Genomic DNA, 18,807 nt, shown 5'->3' with positions numbered 1-18,807 from the left:
GCTCTGTTCCAAAACTTGTGTGCTGCCTTGCTGTCTGCACACTGCATAGGGAGCTGCCTTTTAAGGAACATTACAAGAAACTGATGTGGAAATCACATTCACCATTTTATTTATTTTTATTTTTTTAGCAATACTGAATATATATTTATAGCTGATCATTCCTGCAAAGCATATTGGGTGATTGCACAATGCAATTTTTTTTCTAAAAATTAGGTATATTAGAAGGTGGCATAATGTTTTTTTTCTAACAGCCATCGTGTTGGTTGTATGTATACTGTTTGACGCTTTAAATGCTGTCTAGGTAGGCAGTCCATTAAGTTTTGGAACAGAGCAGAAGTGCAGAAATGTTGGACCATCTAAAGCTGAAATGAGAATGAGATACAGTATAACGAGGAAGGAAATTATTACCAGAGCGAGAATTATTCTGTGAACCACATGGCCCAAAGCAAATGTGTGCGAAGGGTGAAAAATGAGGTTACGATTAGTTTGCTCTGTAAATCCACAAATGACGATGACGTAACTTCTTTGATGACAGAAACAGCGGAATTACGTATTGTCCGTCACCTTTGAATCAACTTTTCCCCCCTGACTTCACTAGACAGTGATGTTTTCATCTGTGACACCAGGCTCTTTTATTAGCATTCAATTCATTTCACTTTTTGTTCAAATTCATACAAGCTGTTCTCATCCTCAAATTCATTGTGACAGAGAGAAGGTCTGTAAAAACGTCCAGCGATGGATGAAAACCACATGCTCTGCGTTCTGTCACCAGTTTGGACACAAAGCAAAGATGTCAGGACTATTCAGGGCTGCAATTATGGAGGCAGCCTAAAAAAACATTATTTTCTTAAAATGGTTTTGGAAAATTGCATTGAAGACATGCACAGGCTTCAGTAAATCTCTCTCGATGAACCATCAACTTCAATCTGTCTGTATGACCAACAGAAAAATGGTTTGTGCCCATATTTCTGTTATTTTTCCCTATTTTTAAGGGGCTTATGAAACTCGTAACAGCAGAACAGAATGATCTAAATGTTTTGGATGGAAAAGAGAGTTTATGAAAACGAGCTGAAGTTACAGGGTGAGTGAATGGTCAATGTGTCAGCACTCCTCCCACCTCCTGATGGCCACGGTGAGGGCTTCAGCTGAGCTGGCACATGGACAGATGACCTCTGGCCGCAGACCTTTACTCTGGAAGACATTGAGGAACGCGTCACACGATGAGATGGACCCTGCAGAGAACGAGAGAGAGCGTTACATACTATAATGTGAAGCCTGTCTTACATGACATTTAAAACAGTTCTCACCTTTAGACAAATTCTAACTCAAGTGACAGTTAACTAAAAAAAAAATCCAGTTTAAGGGGGCCATATTGTATCCATTTTTCCTCATCCTGAAGACTACTTTTGCTAGTTTGAGGTTTCTTGAAACAAAGTTGTTGTTTTTTTTTGTTTTTTTTGCTACTGCACCTTTAAGATTTCTATATGTAAATTACTTCTATTGTGATTGTTCACATTTTAGTCCTTCATGATGGGCCAAATAACAGAATACATTTGAATATATAAATCTGTGTTTTCTAAGGACATATTTCACTCTAAAAACAAAATTAAAAAAGGAAATTTTAAAATAATAAAGAAAATCAAGTCTATTTATATCACAATTAAACGTACTGCATTGTGTCATTAATTTTATTACAATTAAATACAACTTTCTCTAAAACTATCATTATCGTGATAAATACATACATTTAAGAAATTAAACATTTCATTGTCATTACAGTAATAAAAATATATTTTTATTTAAAATTCAGTAAAAAATATTACTGCAATTTTTATACTTTATCATTGAAATTATTTTTAAAAAAAAATATCTATTTATTATGCATTGCATTAATGATATTTTTCAGTAAGCTACTGATAAATAAAATATTATCAGTCCATATATAGGCTTCTTCCAAAAATCTTCGTCCTATTTTCTTTTGGATTGAAATATGCATTTTTGTGAGATTCACCCAATTGTTCTTGGACTAGAAAGAGATGCTTGCATTGTAAATGTTCAGCTACACAGCACATCAATATCTTCATCTCAAAAGACCAAGAACAATCCTGTTTCCCCTCATATGACCCCTTAAAACAGTTTGGCTTCCTGAATTTTCCATCAGAAACACATTCACTGTATCTTACTGGCATTTACATTGGCATTTGGATGAAATAGGCAGCAGAAGGAACGTTTTGTCCTTTAGTGTGTCCATTTGTGTACTATGTATTTGTATACGTAAGGAAACGGCTTCTGGGCATCATCTAGCTTGACTCATCTCTTCTGTAAGTTATAATCCCAGAGGCCAAATATGAGTCTATAGATGTTTATACAAGATACTTATGAATTAGTGGTCGACCGATATATCGGCCGATATTTGGCATTTTTCAAATATCGGCATCGGCCGATAAGTTTTTCTGTTTGGCCGATGCGTTCGTGGCGGGACTTTTATTTTGACGGCCCTGTAAAATTATATCTGCTTTATATCGGCCAATGGCCACTCTGCTTTCCAAGATATTGGCATCAGCATCGGCTGTTAAAAAACCAATATCGGTCGACCGCTATTATGAATGATGCTTTTAGCTTGTTTGCCAGGTTGCTGGGTGTGTAAATAGCTGCTTAACCCTTAGCTTGTTTCCTGTCAGAAGGAACACACAGGTGTCAGAGGAAAGAAACGGAAAGGAAGAGTTAAAACACTAGCTGAACTCACATGGGTTGGATCCATCGGCCACCACCAGCATGCGCAGGGAGCTCAGGTTGACATCTCTCTGATCTCGGTGAGCAACCAGAGCCCAGTGCATATCCCTTGACTTGACACAAGCTACTTTAGCTGCACACAAACACACAGAACTAGAAATATCAAAAGAATGGCCATATTGGAAACATCCAAAATCATATCAAATTGCACTGTCCCTTACATATGATTAATTCATGAAACATGAGCAAAACGTATTTCTGAGTAAATCTTTCATAAACTATCACGAAGTAAAGGGTCTCGGCGAGGATTCACAAATGATTTATACAGAAATTTTCGCTGTTTATAGTTCATGAAAAATTACTAGACTCAAAGTCTGTTTACATCAAGTTTAAATTTTAGACACAAAAAGATATTTTAAAACAAAACAATGCATACACATGGATTTTAACTTTAAAGAGAGTTAAAAATACTGTAGCATATTAGTTATTATTAATATTATATTGTTAATATTTCATTATATATTTTTGTTTCATTTTTGTTTTTTATAAATATTCAAATTTTTGTTACATGTTATTGGGAAGCTAGGTTGGTTTTCTTATTGATGCCAAAAAATAACTATTATTTAAATAAATATGATTTACTTTTAAGTAATTTAGTCAAATACATGGTGAGAAAAATTGCACAAAAATACTACATACTTCTGTGTTTGGTCGTACTAATTGGACTTAGTAAATGGACTAGTTTTTATGCAAAAAATTATTAAGGAATATTATATGTTTAATCATATGTGACTTATAGTTGTGTTATAGTTTTGCAAAAAAATTGGATTTAGTGTAAACATTGACTGACAGACCTTTGTACTGACACACTTTTTGGATCCAGGACAGAGGGTTGACCTTCATCAGGGAGTATGGGATGCTGATTACATGCATCATGTTCATGACACTCTGGGGGAACAGGAAGTGAGATATTAACACGCTGAATGTGGAACATATGATCTTATGTTTACTTTTTTTTTTTAAAGCATGACTTACAGTTAGGATGCCGTGCCACAAACCCACATCCTTTTTAAAGTCCAATACATTCACTATGATTTCAGCTGAAAGACAAAGAGAGAAGACAGATTTACTACATGATCATCTGAGAAGGGAGATTTAAGGACAATGGACTGACCTAGAGGTATAATGCGGTGTGTGTGTTTTGGACTCACCCTCTGTGTATCCACAAGACTGCGTTAGGGCCTGGCAGTGTGTAAGAAGTGCAATCCGTGTCACTGTCACACCCAAAACACTCCCATCCTTACAGGTCTTATACTGGAAATCAACACAAGAGTGTCATAAATGTCAATCATTAACATTAATATCAACACATCAAAACCCTTGGTTTGCGCGACGGTTAACGCACTACTGTATGGATGTATGTCAAACTGGCCATGTCCAGGGCATATTTAACCTTAAAATAAAAATATAAAAATAAGAAATAATATTTTGCATAAAGTAAAGCTATTTTATTATTATTATTATTATTAAATAGTTTGACATTTTCGCAACAATTTTCATTACCATAAAGCCTCTAGACATTTAACCTTTGAGGTTTTTATCCTCATTAGATTATTGTCATTATACATAATTACAGTAACTACAGTAACTAAATTACAGTAGTACAATGTTTATTTTGATTCAAATTAGCAAAATAGTGGGAGTACAACAAATACTCCTATATATAAATACTTAACAATTTAAGCAATGTAATTTAATTTTTTTTATATATTTTATTTATCAATAATAAATAATAGTATATATATATATAATATATATATAATATATAAAGAATAATATATATATATAATATATATATATATATATATATATATATATATATATATATATATATCATATTAAATAATCAAAAATTGCTTTTTTGCTTAACAAAAATTATAATTGGGGGAATCTGATTTTCATTATATATATATATATATATATATATATATATATATATATATATATATATATATATACACACACACACACACACATACATATATATAGATTTTTTTTTTTTTTACTTTAAATAATAATATTTTTTTTATATATTACTAATATAACAATTAGCTTTTTTGCTTTCCAGTAATGGTAATATGATGGAAACAATTTTAAATGAATAATATTTCTTTTTACTTTACTGTACTTTTTCATCCTCCATAATTACAGTAAAAAATAACTTTTATGAGCTTTACAGTAATGAGAATGAATTTTCAGAGGAAAATGTGCATCATGTCATGATAAAAATCAACAATGCCAATGGTCCTAATAAAGGCTATATCTTCTTTAAATAAAATAAAAAATTCAAATTCTTTTCTTTTGCTTTGTGATATATTTTCTTTTGAACATGTTCTTCATACTGTACTGAAAAGCAGTACAGTAGAAAGGAAAGCAAACATTGGGCCATCACTGGACATCGGACACCTGGCCACTTTGCAAAGACTCTCAGATTTCTGGGATCTGGTGAAGAACATTGAGACAGCTCACTCAAAACTGGTTCAATAACACGAGGCCAGCCCCACTCCATCAACCAGCCTCTCCTACAAGAGTCCCGATTCACAATTAAACAACATTAATCATTTATCATCCATTATCCAGTGACTCTCTAATGGAAGCAGCTGTGCCTGGCATGCTGATAGGAAATATTGATTTCTGGGGCTCGAGACATACAATATCTACCAATCAGATATCATAAAACAATTAAAGTGGTTGGTGGGGTGCAGCACATGGAAAACAAACCCAGACTGATGGTTTCCATTTCAGGAGAACATTTGTATGTACGGCCAGTAAAATGATTTGAATAAACTGATATTTCCATAACAGTCATAATTCCATGGGTTAGCTCACCTCTATGTAGGCGGTGTCGTTATTTGCGTCTTTGATGTGAGGGAACCAATCACGTGGCGGCTTGGACAGGTGTTTGGATTCTGTGACGAACCATAGCAGCTTTGGCCATCCTGATGAGTGGGTGGGACCAAACAGAGAGAAAACATGAATATTCATACAATTCTATTAATATTCATGCAGCTTGATGATTCAACCATGACTATCATTATCATTATTAGTGGTGATTATCATTCAAAAGAACGACAGTGCATGAGTGATTAGTGTGACTGGCTAAATGACTATGTGCGTCGGGATGAGAGTAAGTCCGTCTCAGGCTAAATGACAATCCTCTCAGGAATTCTTAATCATTACAACAATATCAGACTCATTACCTCTACATTTTCTATTTATACCCTCTCTTGTCTTACTGCGGCCTAGAGAGGGCAAAAAACGCTGACTGCTAGCAGTCTGGTTTAGATAGCATCACACGCATGATACGGCCCATCATGCTCTTGATTTTCGCTTGCTGCCCCACACAGACTCTCACTATTCTAGTATATTTTAAAATGCAATTTATTCCTGTGATAAATTTGAAGAAACTGAAGAAATGGTTGAATAATTGTTTTCTTAGTGCACAAAAAGTATTGTCGTAGCTTCATAAAATTAACATTGAATCACTGATGTCACAGGGACTATTTTTAATGATGCCCTTACTATATTTCTAGGCCTTGAACGTTTCAGTTGCATTGCTGTCTATGGAGGGTCAGAAAGCTCTCGGATTTCATCAAAAATATCTTAATTTGTGTTCCAAAGATCTTATGGGTTTAGAACGACATGAGGGTGAGTAATTAATGACAGAATTTTCATTTTTGGGTAAACTACCCCTTTAAGCCGTGGAGTGTGAACTAGATTTTATTCTGAAATAAAATCTAATCACAAGTCTGCCTACGTGTCACTAGACATCACTTACATAAAGTTGTGTATGAACGGACTGACCTTTGAACTGTGGTATTTCACCAGTGGGTCCTTTCGGAAGGCCTTTGTGGCAGGCATCACTGGTCAGAGCTACAGTAACGCCACAACTGCCCAGGAGAAAGCCGATCTGTTGACTTCCTGCATCCTAATACACACACACAGAGAGAAATAGGCTAAGACCAGCTAACATCCATCATCAGTACAGCAGCAAAATACACTGCAGGGAAGGTGACGGCCTACTTATTACAGACAGCACACTGAGGAATGATGTTTACTCATAATACTGCAGTGTGCTTGAATATCTCTTTAATGTTGGATGGTCAAGTTTTAAAATCACCTCCACCTGACAAATGTCCATGTCACCTTTTTTTACATATTAAAATATCAAAAAATACTTTGCAACAAAATGCACCATTGTTTTTAGACATGACCTTACAAAATCCACTATGGTGATACCATGGTACAGTTTGTTGTCAGATACAAACACTATGGTAGTTTGAAATATACTATGGTCCTTAAAGTTCAAAAACTTTGAAAAACACAGAGTTCCCTTACAAAAAAAAGGTCCAACGGCACTACTAAGGTTTTTTGTTAACGTAATACTACCATTGCTTTTTGGATGTGTTTAGAGTATGATTTCAGGATTATTTTTTCAGTACCATGGTACTACTAAGTCTGGTACTATCGCAATATTTAAGTACCTTGAAGTATCATGTAAATACAATTCAGTACTATGGTATATATATCACAGTACCATGATATTATAAAGTTTTTTGTACTGAAATGCATGTACGTGGTAAAAAAACATTGTAAAGCGATGGTCCTCTTCAGTACTTTTTAATCAGTGTTCCCTTACAAAAAAAGTATTCAGAATTACCACAGTACTACTATGCTTGATTGTTATCATAGTACTACGTTATCATACTAAATTGTTTTTAAGAGTACAATTTAAGGTGCACACTTTCATGCAACATGCAAAACACATCAAAAACATGGTAGTACCATGGTACTTTTTTTGTAAGTGTGGTAGCATGGTAACATTATACCTCAAATACCATTCTAATCATTTAGAACAAAATACCATGATATTAACAAGTTTTCTGAAATACAATTTCAGGAGTATAATTTCAGTTCCATGGTAAAGTACTACCATGGTACATATCCAAAAAAACATGGTAGTACCATGATATCTTGTAAATACCATTGTAATCATTCAGTACTGTAATATATATCAAACTACCACGATATTACCATGTTTTATGCACATGTAACATGGTACTGTCATGATATTTTACAAAGTACCTATGGTAATGATTTAGTATCATGTATTGGTGATCCTCTAGCTCAAACAGTGAAGAGTGACACATGCCATGCCAAAGTTATAGTTTCAATTCCCAGGGAATGCTTGAAATTGCATATTCTGAACGCATTGTAAGTGGCTCTATATAAAAGTGGAGACCAAATACATAAAAAACAGATGTGAATCTACATCGATGTACCATGGTATTATCATTGGACACAATCACATGACCACGGTTCTTGCACAGTACTCTTCTGTAAGACTAATACTGTGCTATTAGGCACTGGACAGAAGTTTATTGGTTTCCGAAGTGTAATGCATGCAGAGGAAGCCAGAGAGTGTTCTGCCAGTTTCCAGGTCCTTTCCTGGAATTTTTGGACGGACAAGGGATCAGACTGACTCTTGCCAAAGCTGCTCTCCACCTTTACTTCGACCACTAAAATTCAACATACGTATCTTAGGCAATACCTCAGCCTCGAGGGGTCTGCGCTGATACATTCACCCTGACATTCCAAAGAGATAAAGGATCTCAAAAATAGACAGCAGACCGGAGAGTGAGACACTGCATTATTTACAAGGCCAAGTTTCCAGAAGGCCTTTGTAACAACTTTACCATTAAACGTGAATAATAAATATATATTAATATTTTGCGCTGTACTGACTGTTAGGTTGGCACTCGACAATGTGAGTCCATGCTGGGAAGAAGGATTGTGGGTAGGTGCTATAACTTGTTATGGTGTCAAAAATCGAGATGTGAATGCTTGAAAACGTGACAGTCATTCATGGTGGTATATTTGGAGTCTCACCTTTCGGGTAAGTGGCACTTCAATGGGTACGGGCACCACCTCTGCCAGCAGGCAGCCGTAAAAGGCGACCATAAAGGCTGCGGGATCGTTGTTGGGGAACACAAGAGCCACCTGCTCGTGAAATGATAAGAGAGGAAAGATGTCAGACTTCAAACACGAGTGTATGCTAATCTGACAGGGACACGCTTTAAAACCCAGGCATGCAGCAGGAAACGCCACTCTGTCATTAAAGGAATGTTCTGGGTTCAAAACAAGTTATGCTCTATGTTCAGCATCTGCAGCATGCTGGCGATTACCACAATCATTTCGGCTCATCCCTCAGAATGTAAAAACAGACAAAATTGCATAAACTGCATGGAAAGTGCAAGCATTTAAATGTAGAAACATGCAGCTCGAATGTTGTGTCATTTTGTTTTTAAAGTGATAGTACACCCAAAAATGTAAATTCTGTCATCATTTACTCAGAATCATGTCATTCCAAACCTGTGTGCATTTCTTAACCAAACAATTTCGGTTACCATTGACTTCCATTGTATTTTTTGTTCAAACAATGGAAGTCAATGGCAACCGAAAATGTTTAGTAACCAACATTCTTCAAAACATCTTCTTTTGTCTTCCACAGAAGCACAAAAGTCATATAGATTTGTAATGACAAAATGAGTAAATAATGACAGAATTTTCATTTTTGGGTGGACTATTACTTTAAGTTGTGAAGCTATCTAAATCGTTCTTTTAGCGGTGTGAGATATCATTTTACACAATTAAAAATGAATACATGCAAATGTAAAAGTTACTTCTCATAAATAATCTTCTTAACACTGATCAGCTTTAAAATTCAACTTGTTAATTTTGAAAAATACCAATATTTTAACAATCATCCCTTGCCTTATAGACTTCCATTCAGAGTGCATTACTGTATACCAAATTATTCTCAGTGGTAATCGACAGCATGTAGAGGTTAACTAGTATTGATCATTTCTTTAATGAGGTGCTTTACTGAAGTGGTCTGGTTTCTAAGAAGTACTGTCACACTCACCCGGTCTCCTGGTCGGACCATAGGTTCCTGCTTGGTGCCCAGTTTGTGGAGGATGTTGTATGCTACTTTGATGCTCCGAGACCAAAGCTTGCCTGTGCAAAAGGAAGTACATGATAAATAACCGTACTTAAGGGGGCAGTTCACCAAAAGTGCCCTACAGTTATCAAATTTCATTGTGTCTCAGTGTATTCAAATATTTATTCATTCTTTCAAGATTTTGAAAGACATATTTTTTGCTCATCAAGACAGAATTTATTTGACCAAAAATACAGTAAAAACAATAATATTGTGAAATAGTATTACAATTATTAAAATATCAAAACAACTGGTTTCTATTTTATTATATTTTAAAATGTAATTTATTCCTGTAATACTGAATTTTCAGCAGTCTTTACTCCAGTCTTCAGTGCCACGTGATACTATAGTAATCTAAATGCTGATGTGACACTCAAGAAACGTTTTTTATTATTATCAATATTGAAACCATTTGTGCTGCTTAATATTCTGCAGAAACTATGATACTTTTCAAAAGAACTGATACATAAAAAACACACATTACATTGTAGCTTTATAAATACTATGAATCCTTGCTGAATAATAGTATTCATTATTTTCAGAAAAAAATAAAATAAATCAAACTGGCCGCTAACGTTTTGAACAGTATTGTAAGTTGCAGTTTGACGTGAATATGAAACGCTATTGGCTGCTGTGTCGCATAACCACACATAACCACACAAGATCTTCCAGTTTGAATATGTGGAAGTACAAATGAGATTTGAGACAAGAGAGGAAGATTTTCGGGGAATAATTAATTCAGCTGCATTTTGTTCCTCACACAAAGCTATCATGTGACTTACATGAGTCGCATGGCACACTTTTGTGGCACACTACATTTTGAAAACTGTAAGCATGAAAACTGCAAGAAAGAAAAACGTGAAGAGATTTTATAGACTCTAAGGCAAGCAAATGGCAAACATGGATTGGGACAAAATGACCAAATTACTTGAAGTTTAAGCATCTGGAAGAGTCACAGACAGGGCATTTCAGCAGTTTATCTCCTCTGTCCTGCTGAATTTTTGGCCTGCCGTTATCAGGATTTAACTCGTGGCTATGAAACCCCACTGAAAGCAAAACTGTGCAGAGATAGCGATCTTGCTCCGCGCCTGCGTTCTGTGGAAAGTTAATTACTCTTTTGATTTGGGCGAGGTTTTTAACAAGCTGAGAAGGAGGGTGATAGTCCCTGGTGGGTTCTGGGGAGGGGTTTGTATGCCACACAAACAGCCATTGCCATTAAATTTCTGGCTCACACTGCAAACCGAGGCAATGGAGGCTTTCTGCTGGGCTTTTGTCTTCATTTTTTTGTTTTTGTGTGTGTTTGTGTTTTTGTTTGTTTCTGTGCTTTTGTGTGTTTTTGTGTGTTTTGGTTTTTGTTTGCTTATTTGGTTTTATGTTCATTTTCAGTTTTAAGAAAAAAGAAAAGAGGGAATACCAATCCACTACAGACACACACACTGCAATCCCTTCCTCACACTCTCACCCGTGATGTGCTGCTGGCAGGATCCTCATTGAGTAAAATCAGCTGAGAGCCTCACACACACACACACGACAAAAAACAAGCCCTATAATGATCTCCCTCTCATGACTGTGCATAAATTAACAAGGAGACAAGGTTATTCCTGTTAGCATAAAATGAACACAAGTATATTAGTATATCTGGTGGCTCAAAGATGTTTGGACACTTTTGTCACACTTTAAAACACCAGCGCATTAATACAAAATATTTACACAAGTGGCATCTGCAAACAAATTAAGCTTTTCTGTACCCAACTTCACTTTTAATCCTTTTTTGAAACGTTTGTGGAATGAAATAAAATATATATTTTTAAAAGTTCATGTATTAAGCATGACTTTTTGTCTAAATAGTTTTTATCTTAATGCTAAACAATATTTTATATTATTTGAAACTGGATTACTGTCCTTTTGTGAATTTTTGTGCTATTTCTTTTAAATAAACAGATGCTAGCTGGTTTGAAAAATAATTAAATTTAGATTTTATTTAAAATATAGCAATATAATAATAAAAAATAAGACATTCATAAATTATGCATGACTTGAGTGTCCAAATATTTTTTTTTAGATTTTAGTTAATATATAGTATTATTATTATTAAATATTACAGATATTTTATTTTTTTGTTCCAGTATGGCTGTATGCAGATGATGGTCATTATATGTATGGCTGTAGTTAAATAAGGTTATTTTACCGTAAGTAGCGGTTGTTGTGGGTTTTGGTCAGGCAGGGCGCTTTGGGCGAGATGGTCCCCCAGCGTTGCAGTGCAGCTTCTAAAGATGGTGGCCAATTAGTGACCACTCCCAGCGGTTCCCCTCGAATGGCGACCATCTGAGAGCCCTCCGGTCGTGGCTGGTTGGGGTCGGGCTGCTGGACTGAAAACAGAAGAGGAAAAACATGGTCATTCAGGGAGCCCAAAAAATAGTTGTTTTTGTTGAACTGGTTCGTTTCAATGAACCGTGAACTGTTGAATCACCGGTTCATTTGAATAATCACTCATCACATAGACAAATTTAATTAAATGCTGACCACTTAGTTGATTCTATTGACTGATTGATTCAAATCAGAAGAACAGATTCAAAAGAATGATTTGTTTGCAAATCAGGTATTGTGTATGTCTCTATTTGTTTGTTTATAAGAAAAGCTCAGAAAAAAACTATTATGCTGAGACAAACACTCACCTTCTAGGAGCTCTTCAAAATCATCAACAAAAAACTCTCGAAGTGGAGGTCGTCTGGGCTGCTTTAGTGTGTTCACAAGTTGCTGGATTTTAGCCGAAACACGACTGCTAACAGGGACTCCTAAGGAGGACACACATGTGTTAATGCACACAAACAAACACAATCCTGGAAAAAAACAAATATTACTATTCACACATGAATCAAGTTTCCTGAATCTACCTGAACGAGCCTATAAACACACACACACAAGGCTGTCTGGGTTTAAAGGACTGGCCATAAACATTAGATGGATGGCTTAATGTGCACAATGAAGATGTTCAAATCCCCACTGTTGTGTTTACTTATGTATCCAACACCTCAATTTTCATCCTACCCCAAACAAATCAATTTTACAAAAAATATTGATTAAAGCCTCTGACAGATGCAGTCAAACGCGTCCTTCAGGGGCGTCCCCAAGAGATCAAATTAAAGAGTAATAATATAAGAGTGGGATCAATGCCCTCAATCACAGCTCCATAACAGACGATCCATCAGAGCAGGTTTCTATCATCTCTAGGGCTTACATGCAACTTACAACTACATCAACCATTATAACACATACATATATAAAGCGTCAGTAATTTGATAATACAAGCATTAAATATCAACTAGTTTTGTTTTTGTATTGTTTACATACTATTATTGAATTTGTGTTCATTTGTATATTTTCAGGGTTTTATATTTTAGTTTTTTTTATAATTTTGTTGCGTGCTTTTAAAATGCATACTGTGATTGTATTTTGATGCGTTAAACATAACATACTGTAATGCGTTGCTTATCATGAATTTACAATAAGCAATACTTTTGCAGCATTTATACCAGCTATCACCACTGTGTCCTTAACCCCAGGTTGCTGCAGGGGGACTATTTGCAAGTTGCTCTGTATAAAACCCTCTGCCAAAATAAATAAAGTTAGGGTGGAATAGAAATGCTAGATGGGCTGTCAAAATGATTGAGGAAAATGGTTCATGTAAATCTTTCAAAGCCCATTGTGATTTTTGAAATGAAAACGTCATTACCGTCTCTAAAACATCACTCCTTTTCTTTCACACACATTTCTCGTGCCCTCACCATCTCCGGTCTCCATGAGTTCGGCGTTGCCATATTTGGGTGTGGTCCGGGGTACGGTGGACACCTGTGGCCTCTCCACCTGAACGGGATGTTCGGAGGTGTAGGTGGTGACGTCCGGAGGGGCTGAGTGATTTTCTGGGTTTGGGAAGATAAGGAGGAATCAAAATGCAGAATGAGAAACTCCAGCTTAAGTGGTTTGGAGGTATGAGAAGCTGATGTATAACTGGTCCGAATGGGTTATTCACTGTATCACATATATTGACCAAAAAATTATCAATTTGAACCAGCAATAAACCAGATAAAACTGATCTGTTGCAGGTGATGACCAACTTGGACTATCTTTAAACCGGTTATCATGTTTCAGAAAATGTATAGCTGGTTCATCAAGTTGGTCATTGGCTGATCCACCGACTGTACAGGTATATTATATAGTGAATAACCAGCTTGACCAGCCAATGATCAACTTGAACGCCCTATAAACCAACTGCTTACTGTTTTTTGCAGCTAATAACCAACTTGGACCAGTTTTAAACCAGCTATCATGTTTCAAAAATTTTCATCTGGTTCAAGTTGGTCTGATCAGTCTATGTTATATAGAGCATAACTAGCTTGACCAACCAATGACCAAACTGAACCGACTATAAACCAACTGGTGACTGGTTTGGTGCAGCTATTGAGCAACTTGGACAAGCTTTAAACCAGCTATCATGTTCCAAAAATGTACAGCTGTTTCAAGTTGAGCATTGGCTGATCAATCTATATTAGACAGATCATAACCAACTTGACCAACTAATGACCAACTTGAACCACCTATAAGCCAATAGGTTACTGGTTTGTTGCAGGCTGACCAATCTATATTATACAGGAAATAACCAGTCAATCTGGTTTGCCCATTGACCAGCCAATGACTAACTCGAAAAACCTATAAGCAGCTAATGACCAACTTTAAACCAGCTATCATGTTCCAAAAAAAATTGTCAATTGGTCATTGGCTCATAAACCTATATTATACAGTAAGTATCCAGCTTGACCTGCCATTGACTAACTTGAACCACCTATAAACCAACTGGTAACTGGTCTGTTGCAGCTAATGACCAACAGCTAAATCATATTCCAAAAATGTACATCTGGTTCATGTTTATCATTGGCTGATCAGTCTATGTTATACAGAGCATAACCAGCTTGACCAACCAATGACCAAATGGAACCGCCTATAAACCAACTGTTTTGTTGTTCTAACAAGATTTCAGTCCTACCTGTCTTTGATACAGAGCCCTGACACACTTGGCACATTGTTTATGACGAAAAGTAAGAGGGTTGGGGGCAGACAGGAAGTGATTTTGAGCAAACCATGCACATGTCTCAGAGAAAGAGACTGATGGAACGCAAGAGTCACAGAGGAGAGCTTTTTCATCCTTTCCTTAATTACAGTCCCTTTTACTTCCAGTCGGTGAGTCCGCTAGGCTTCTCTCTCGCCGTTCACCCTCCCCTTCCGATCATAAATTCTCAGCTGTCTGCGGCCTCTTTCTCATTCCCCTCAGCTCGCTTCTGAAATGTCTCTTTCACATTCAGTGCCCTTGGCCACCACATATTACCATTATGACATCCCTACAGAGTTTGTGCTGTCTAACGTTTGAGTAAATAAATGTCATTTACCGTTTTTGCACAATTTCAAACGGCAGATGTCAATGGGTGAGCCTTTCACTAAAAGCTCATAAAAGTTTCCTTCCATTATGTCCCGAGCTCCAATCGAGCCATTCGGAGAGAAATAACCGTCCGTGTGTAATTTCGACACCAGGAATGAGGAGAATGCCAATGAGCCGGCGCTATTCCTCCTCCACCATAAAACAACCAAAACGGTCCTAACAGAAACGTCCACTGTGATCAAGGACGACACAGTCAGAGGCTTTTAGCTACTTAGCTTTAGTTCAGCATAGATGGTTTTCAAGGTAATAAAGTTTTATGCAGACCCTGAGTTTGTATCCGAGACTGACTAATATGATACATTAATATCATAACTAGATAGAGTGGTGTATTTTAGTTCTTTTCAATAGAGAACCACAGTTAATTTACAGCTCTGTTTCTCCATAAGTCAGTTTGTTTCTGACTGACTTTATAAATAAATATATAGTATTATCATGTATAAATATAAATTGAAGTATTAGTCATATATCTGGGAGAGATAAGTCAAGCTGTCACTAGTGGCGACAGAATGAACGTGAGTGAGCGAGATGCCTCCTGTCTGAGGAACTGTGCCAAGCACAGAAGGGGAATGCGATGAAGAATGTGACTAAGGAAGGGCACAACCCCTGGACTTGGCTTCCACCCACCATCAGCACTACTTCTACTCTCTCTCATCTCCTGAAGGGCTGATGTGACTACCAGTGTAGCTTTTTTAGTGAATCAAAAACATACTTACTAGTGAGGTCTTATTCTTAAACAAAGGACTCTTATGAACTTATACTTTTTTCAGCGAATCAAAACATACAGCATGAACAGTGTAGTCAAATTCCCAAACAAAAGACTCCTATGTGTCACGTTTTTTTAATGAATCAAAAACAAAAACTGAGATCAGTATGAATCATGATCAAGTGACTCTTAAGAACTGGTTCTTTTTCAGCAAAACAAAACATCTAGAGAATTCGCAAACAAATTACTCTAAGGAGCTGGGTCTTTTTGTGAATTAAAAACACACAGTGCAACGTGTGGCTCAATTCTCAAACAAATGAATCTGAAATCAAATTGCCATGAGAGCTTTGTGAATCTGAATCAAAATATGAAATTCAATCTCCAGCTCTAATCTCCTGTCTCCGGACTCCCTCCCTGCCTTGTATTCCACCTCGTCTCCTGCTTCATCACTGGCCTCTCTGCCTCTACCATCAGTGATGAGTGTACGAGAAAACACCCAGCAGCTACGAGTGCTTACGTAACAGGCTGAAAATAACCCACATCCAAACTCTCTCCCTCTTTCACTCTCCCTTTCTCTCTCTCTCTTCACCCCACCCCACTGCTCTTCAGTGACACGGACACTAACGTGCAGGAAAAGGAGTTTCCTCAAAGCCCAGAGGTGCTCGTAGCAGGACAAATAAAAATGACGTCTTGCATCACGTGAGGGAACCTGATGGCAAATCTGCATCACGGAGACAAATAAACCCCAGACAAACACAACCCTTCTAGTCTGGAGGGATGGATAAGAAATATTATAGTCGATTTTCATTTATCATTCTACTAAAGTGTAAACAGTTTTGATGCAATTACTGTTCAAAACATAGCCTATAAACAGAGTATTGTAAATTACAGGAGAGGTTTATCAAAATACCAGTATACACTACCGTTAAAAAGTTTGGGTCTGTGAAGTTTTTTTAGATTTTTGAAATATGTACACCAAGGCTGCATTTATTTGATCAAAAATACAGTAAAACAGAAATATTGTGAACAATTATTACATTGTAAAATAACCTCTATTTGAATATAAAGTTGAATTTTAAAATGTATTCCTGTAATGCAAAGCTGAATTTAATGAATTTACTGTCACTTTTGATGAAATTAATGCATTCTTGTTAAATAAATGTATTACTTTGAAATGAAAACGTCATTACCGTCTCTCAAACATCACTCTTTTTCTTTCACACAAATTTCTTGTGCCCTCTTACTGACCCCAAAACCTTTATATAGCAGTCAGTATTGTCCCATGTTTGAATGTGAAAATAACTTCAACGGTTATACACTAGTTAAACAGTAAACATTTCAAATGTCAATGCAATTTACAACATTTAAACAAATAAGCATGCAAATTTAACAGATAAATACACAGATAGTGACAACACACTGAGAGTTAAAGCAATAGTGCACACAGAAAAGATAATTTTGCCATTTTTCACTCACCGTCATGTCATTCCACAACTGTACAATGTTCTTTCCTCTATGGAAAACTTAATTTCAGTCTGTTACTCATAAATTTATCATATGGCTTCAGAAGACTTGGAATATAGTATATGATTTGTACAGTTTACTTTACAATGACTGTATGGTGCCCCTACTCATCATTACTTTCTATGGAAAAAAGCAGCATGAATATTCTTTAAAATTCCTCATTTTGTCTTCCATGGAAGAAAGAAAGTCAGATTGGTTCAGAAAGACATAAAGGGGAAATGATGACAGAATTAACATTTTTTAAGTGAACTATTCTTAAAAAACACAAGGTCAGGAAAGAACAACAACGATAAGCACATAGAGACAAAGAATGGACATCTAAAAGCAGACTGAAAGCCTGAAAACAGCATTTCACACTTTAAAATTGAATAAAAAACCCCATATATATTTAGAAAAAACACAAGTCACAGTCACTACTCACAGATAGACCGAATCTCAAATACAACAGAACTGTTGTCAGAAAGTTTCTCTCACTTATTTGTACATACACAGCAGAACTGACGTTCAGACACAGCAGGTCATCAAATTTACAGCACACTACTCCAAACACAAACACACTTAGGGGCCCATCATCCCCCAGACTCCAGAGAGAACTACACGGAGGACACAGAGACATTCTAGATGATCCGATGATTGGGGGAAGTGTGTGTGTGCATTGGGGGGCATATACTGACCCTCGGACTCCAAGGGCGGTGGCCAGAGAAGATCTGATCCAAACTCACAGGAGCGCCGCAGCGAGTTTCCATTCTCTGCTACGCCGAGCATAGTTTTCCTCTTCAACGAGAGGTGAGCGATCGGCCCTGGATGGGGAAGGGAGGAAGGGGGAGAACCAGAACCTTAGAGCCGTCCGCTTCCTCGCTGACCGCAGGTATGGATGGGGCAAGAGGAACGGGGCTGATGAGCCGAGCATGGACAGTGCCATGTTCCCAACAGAGTCCCGAGGACTCTGGATATCTTGCATGGAAGGGGAAGGGGGGGCGGAGGAGGTGGGAATGATTGAGCATTCCTAAAGGAGCACCCACACTGCCATGTTTCTCCCAAAGGTACGAGACAAATATGGGACAAAAGCAACAATCTGGGAAGCACTTGCAAAACTTGTTCTTGGTCCAGTGGGTTTAAAAATGTCCCAAAGATCCTTGCTGTGTTACTTAATATGCTCTAACAATGTTCTGAGAGCTCCGAACACGACTGACTCTCTTGAGGTTGGTTGTCTGCTTTTAGATGGTACCACAACATTATCATGTGGGAGGACAAAAAGGAAGTGAGGGAAAGAATCGAAAGGCTCTTTTACACGGT

At 36.8% G+C, this 18,807-nt stretch overlaps 1 protein-coding gene across 1 annotated transcript in view; it reads right to left on the bottom strand.

The window, feature by feature from the left end:
* LOC109049148 (disco-interacting protein 2 homolog C-like) overlaps positions 1 to 18,807 on the bottom strand; it is a 98,058-nt gene that overhangs the window by 21,729 nt on the left and 57,522 nt on the right. Inside the window, 14 exon segments of the mRNA XM_042751562.1 lie at positions 1,118 to 1,232; positions 2,747 to 2,866; positions 3,588 to 3,681; positions 3,769 to 3,833; positions 3,945 to 4,047; positions 5,623 to 5,732; positions 6,598 to 6,721; positions 8,683 to 8,793; positions 9,719 to 9,810; positions 11,982 to 12,007; positions 12,009 to 12,162; positions 12,469 to 12,588; positions 13,579 to 13,713; positions 18,186 to 18,311. Of these exon segments, the coding sequence (XP_042607496.1) occupies positions 1,118 to 1,232; positions 2,747 to 2,866; positions 3,588 to 3,681; positions 3,769 to 3,833; positions 3,945 to 4,047; positions 5,623 to 5,732; positions 6,598 to 6,721; positions 8,683 to 8,793; positions 9,719 to 9,810; positions 11,982 to 12,007; positions 12,009 to 12,162; positions 12,469 to 12,588; positions 13,579 to 13,713; positions 18,186 to 18,311 (1,495 nt within the window).

Source organism: Cyprinus carpio, chromosome B24 (genome assembly GCF_018340385.1).
Source record: "Cyprinus carpio isolate SPL01 chromosome B24, ASM1834038v1, whole genome shotgun sequence".
Classification (NCBI taxonomy): Eukaryota; Metazoa; Chordata; class Actinopteri; order Cypriniformes; family Cyprinidae; genus Cyprinus; species Cyprinus carpio.
The sequence above is the reverse complement of the archived record's forward strand: the minus strand, read 5'-3'. Positions and strand labels throughout refer to the sequence as shown.